Source organism: Sinocyclocheilus grahami, unplaced genomic scaffold (genome assembly GCF_001515645.1).
Source record: "Sinocyclocheilus grahami isolate Dianchi unplaced genomic scaffold, SAMN03320097.WGS_v1.1 scaffold219.1, whole genome shotgun sequence".
Classification (NCBI taxonomy): Eukaryota; Metazoa; Chordata; class Actinopteri; order Cypriniformes; family Cyprinidae; genus Sinocyclocheilus; species Sinocyclocheilus grahami.
The window spans coordinates 462,690-467,190 of record NW_015505398.1 but is presented as its reverse complement, the minus strand read 5'-3'; the positions used below and the strand labels follow the sequence as shown (position 1 = coordinate 467,190).

Genomic DNA, 4,501 nt, shown 5'->3' with positions numbered 1-4,501 from the left:
CCATTGTGATTCCTAAATTCTTCCAATTGCAATATCTTCATAAAACAGACCTTGGAAAGAAAATGAGACTTGGAAAATGAGACTTAGGTTTGGAGAGGACACCTACAACTAAACCTTGAGGGCACAGAAGACGAGGCTCAGCTTTTCATGGTGCACAGGTGATGCAGAGTCTGCGTGTTTCTGAGCTGACCTATGACATTTCGTCAAGGTTAGTCAGCAAATCATCAAGAGTTAGTGTTCCCCAGCCTTCACCCTTCCCTTAGGGCAGCCAGGTCACTGCCTGTGTACATATGCACTTGTTTTGCCACTCCAAATGCATTCCAAAAGCTATAGACTCATCCACCTATTTTAGATTAGGCAACATGCAGTAAAATAAGCTTGTCAGTGAGTCAGTCAGAAAAGTGAGTCAGGACGACTTTAGAAGCTTCCATTGACTTTACTTATAAAAAGAGACATAACATTTTTTGGTACATAGCATCTACATAAGCAGAACAACTAAAAAAAAAGATAATATACAAAAAAACTACCAGTTGTGCATGTAATCTTGGGACTGAATTTTATGGGTTACATCAAAATAAATAACGCCTTGATACAGTGCCATTACTTAAAGAATGTTTGGTGGCTCAATTTGCAAGACCGGTCATACTAGGGTCAATGAAAACATTTTATGAGACTATTCATACATATTCAAGTATTTTTTTTAAAGCAAAAGCACTGGAATACTATGATTGTATGTTGAAAATATGCAAGAGGATATTGCTGATTTTCCCTTTAAAAAGATTGTTCGATATTTTTTGTGTATATGTGTAAAATACTGTCTAAATGACAGTGAAGACGATTTGCAAAGATAAAATGGCAGAAACTCAAACTGGAAAGTTATGGATACAATATATGACACCTCAAAACATGTCAGACTGCTCTTGCCCAAAGTCCAAGATGACTTGATTGCAGAAGTCCTCAGATATGATATCAGATTGATATTTTTGTGATGTTTTCTGACTTCCATTGCAATGCTATGTCATTTGATAGCAAAGGCTTCACCTTCATTCTCCAGGGCACAGATTATGGACCTTGAACAGCCAAGAACAGATACAGTTTTTCCTGGTTGAGCTCATCTCCAAACAACCAGTCTTACTGAATTGTCTTTTGAATACAATCTTATTTTTTTCCTAAAACGGAAAAACTCTTTAGCAAACTCCTTTTGAGTCCAAGTTAGCACCATAATGTTATCATATTTAGCAGTCCATAAAAATAGTGCTGTTAACATCAGTCCTTGGCTTTGCACAGCCAGCCAACATTTTCCTTACTTTTTTTCTGTCTTTATGCCACAGTTGTGGCATTTTAAAGGTGCAGGTAAAGGACTCTAATCTCGATAAATTCATTCCATAAAATATGACATCTAAAATAGGGTGCAAGCAAGACAGAACCATAAATGCTTTTGCAGACGGCAGACTTTTGACATTTGCGTTGTGGCAGCTTCCTCAGCATCAGTTCTGGGCATCCCCATGATATTCATCAAGACCGCATTCATCTCTCTTGTCCCATTACATTCACTTTCAACGTTAACTTCTAGTGTTTCGAAGGCTGATAACACACAGAGTGTTCATAATCTGGATTTGAGAAAGACGGTGGGCGAGTGGTATGACTCATGAAAAAAGTGCCTCTACTGTCCAAGACTTGGCTATAATCCCTTCTTTGTTCCCATTTGGGAAAGGTGGCCATCATTTGTGGGACGTGTTGATCTGAGTGTGTGGAAGGATGGCAGGATGTCTGTTGGGAAGGGTCATGAGGGGCCGGTGGAAACTGGCTTGCTCCTCGCCTTGGATTTTCTCCACCTGCCTCCTAAACTTTCTGGCAAGCAGGATGGATGGGACCCCTCTCCTTAATCTCTGGGCAGGCTTTCTTTGCCATACTTCATATTTGGAATACTTCACACCAAGAGGCCCTCCTGGGATGTCCTGCAAAACAGAAGAACTTGCTGTAGATTCTGTAATTCATTGACTTTGAAATTTTGAAACACCGTAGCTCAAACAATAGAGCATCGTGCTACCAACAGAAAGGTCATGGGTTGAACTGATGAAATGTGCATATTGAATGCAATGTAAATAGTGTCTGAAAAATGCGTGCATGTAAACTTCAAAATGATTATGAACAAAGCCAAAGGGGTGGCTTCAAATCGGATGTGTCACGGACATAGGCTACTCTTACCCCAGTACATTAAACACATCCCAAATAGACTGACCAAAGTCAGACTCTTATTTGTTGAAAAGGGCGAGAGAAACAATACCCTCCTCGACTTACGAGTGTGAACGTACTGTTCTCAAGTGGGGCTGACAATTGTGTTGTTTGTTTTTGTTATTTTCAAATCCAAGCCATGGCCAGCTGGCCAACTGTCTTGCCAATGCTTAACATATTTCCATGCCAAGAGCACATGGCACAAAATTTTGCCAGAATGCGGCATAACACTTGTACTTGTTTTGGTGCTTGGAATAATGACATCATTGCACATGCTGTCCAATAGAGTTTTATGGTGTTACCATGGGCTTTTGTTTGTGTAACTAACTATCTCCCTCGGCCTTGTTCCTACATCATCTTTAATGCAGTCTACAGCTTTCTGATGATCTCTGCCATTTTCTACATTGCTCAGCGATTCTGAGAGTGGAGACGTGGTTAATATTGATTTTGACGTGATAAAAACAGGCCGTGTGTCTGACTAGCCTGTCTAGTCTGAGTCTGTGTTTGTGGGTTCAGCAAAATCATTGTGCTGGGCTTTCGACTGGGGGAGGGGGAGATAAACAGCTCCATGTACCTTGTGAAGAGCCTGCGATACTGTGAAGGCCTGCAGCGAGCTGGAGGAAACATCTCGCTCGGACTTCACGGGCTTTGCGCAGTACTGCTGCAGCAGACGCAGCTCGCAGCTCCGAAAGCAGCATTCTTCCACTATTCCACTCTGAGGACGGCGGCTGTTTGATCTGTTCGGCCTGCCTGGGTGGGGGAAGAGAAGGTAAGCGATCAACTCCGGGGTTCCCCTGGAAAGCGACCAACGCTACCAATTCACACCCTATTGTTTATATTTCACCAAATCCCACATGTGGCTGCTGGCATGTTCCTAGGATTTCTGAAATCGGAGACTGCATCAACAGATCCCTTCTTTCTTTCCTGTTTTGTGACTCCCTTTTTATTTCTGGCACTAACCGATTTGATAAGGACTTTAGAATACCACAAAGAACAGTACACAGAAAAACAAATATTGCTTTGTGTTCCCAGGGATGTGTAAATAGCTCGCAAAATTGATCCTTTAACCTTGCCATTTGCCTACTAAACAGAGATAAAAGATAGAACAGCAGGAGAGGTACAAAAGGAGGAAGTCCACCATCATCTGAGAAAATCTATGGGGGCATGAGAGAGAGAGAGAGAGAGAGAGAGAGATCTTTTGCAAACAACTAAACTTGCAGACACAAATTCCTTGTTTCCCCAAAATACTGACATTTTACAGCAATTAACAGCACGAATGGCTTTCACTGTTAATACTTGCTAGAAAGCAGTAAGAGGCAGGTTTCCTCTTTAATAAACACCCTCATTGAGACAGTCATTAGTGCACATGTAACTATACAAACAGCAATTTGAAAGACAAGACAGATGACAATGCCATACTGTGACTACTCCTACAAGACAAATAGCTATGTAAATGTTTAGAAGTCCTGACAGAGTTACACTTACCGATAAAAAACCCATCTTCTCCACACACGAACTGAAGAGTATCCACTAGTTCTCCACCGCAAAGAGTCTCCCCTGTTCTTACGGGGGACGCGACCATGAACAATGACAGAATGAAGAGTATCAGTGAGAGCATCTGTGAAATGAAAACACATTTGAGTGTGTGAGTCAGTTCATAGATAAGTAGTCAACCCGTATCGTTTAACAGAGGTTACTGGTGTGATTGTGCTGATTTCAATCACGCGAGCACAGAGTGACACAACAAGTTCAAAGTAACTGTGGAGACGCTATTATCCTTTTATCAGTGATACAAAAAGTTTTACATATCGTCATGAATATCCCTAAGCATGCAACTGTAATTACGTAGAAACGATGAAACTATGCGAATGCATACTGCAACCTCAGTCATGCCATTGTCACTTTCTCTTACCGTTGTTTGTTTTTTCCCCGTTTTTCGGCACGATGCACAGAATAGGTGGTAATCATCCATGCTAGGCGGTTTGTGGAAAACGACGTTTACTAGTTGTTGTACTAAAGAGTTGCTTTGTTTAATTTCCAATCTGTTGCATTTCTTTGAGTGATGCTTGAGGCTGTCTCAAAGTTCAGAGGACAGGCAATGTATATGTAGTGAGAGGCAATTTATACCAACAACACCCGCCCCTCGCACCCCCAGCCCAGTAGCGATGTCCGATTCGTGAACGAATGGTTCTTTTGAATCGGATCTTTTTTTTTTTTTTTTTTTATTGAACTTGTTTATACGCTGATCAAAATCATCAAGAAACAA

At 41.3% G+C, this 4,501-nt stretch overlaps 1 protein-coding gene across 1 annotated transcript; it reads right to left on the bottom strand.

Moving 5' to 3' along the window:
- Positions 1 to 420: 420 nt before the first annotated feature.
- On the bottom strand, positions 421 to 4,376 carry LOC107596433 (insulin-like growth factor II). Its single transcript, XM_016287174.1, has 4 exons — positions 4,148 to 4,376; positions 3,721 to 3,853; positions 2,810 to 2,985; positions 421 to 1,958 (listed from the first exon to the last, which is right to left on the bottom strand). The coding sequence occupies exons 1-4, from the start codon at positions 4,205 to 4,207 to the stop codon at positions 1,722 to 1,724; spliced, it is 606 nt and encodes a 201-aa protein (XP_016142660.1). The 5' UTR covers positions 4,208 to 4,376; the 3' UTR covers positions 421 to 1,721.
- Positions 4,377 to 4,501: the final 125 nt, after the last annotated feature.

Excerpts from the sequence above, each read along its gene's own strand:
- LOC107596433 (XM_016287174.1), bottom strand. The coding sequence starts at position 4,207 with ATGGATGATTACCACCTATTCTGTGCATCGTGCCGAAAAACGGGGAAA. Across the intron at positions 3,854-4,147 it reads CGGGGAAAAAACAAACAACG|ATGCTCTCACTGATACTCTT; the intron begins GTAAGAGAAAGT and ends TTCATTTCACAG. Across the intron at positions 2,986-3,720 it reads AGAAGATGGGTTTTTTATCG|GCAGGCCGAACAGATCAAAC; the intron begins GTAAGTGTAACT and ends TCCCCCACCCAG.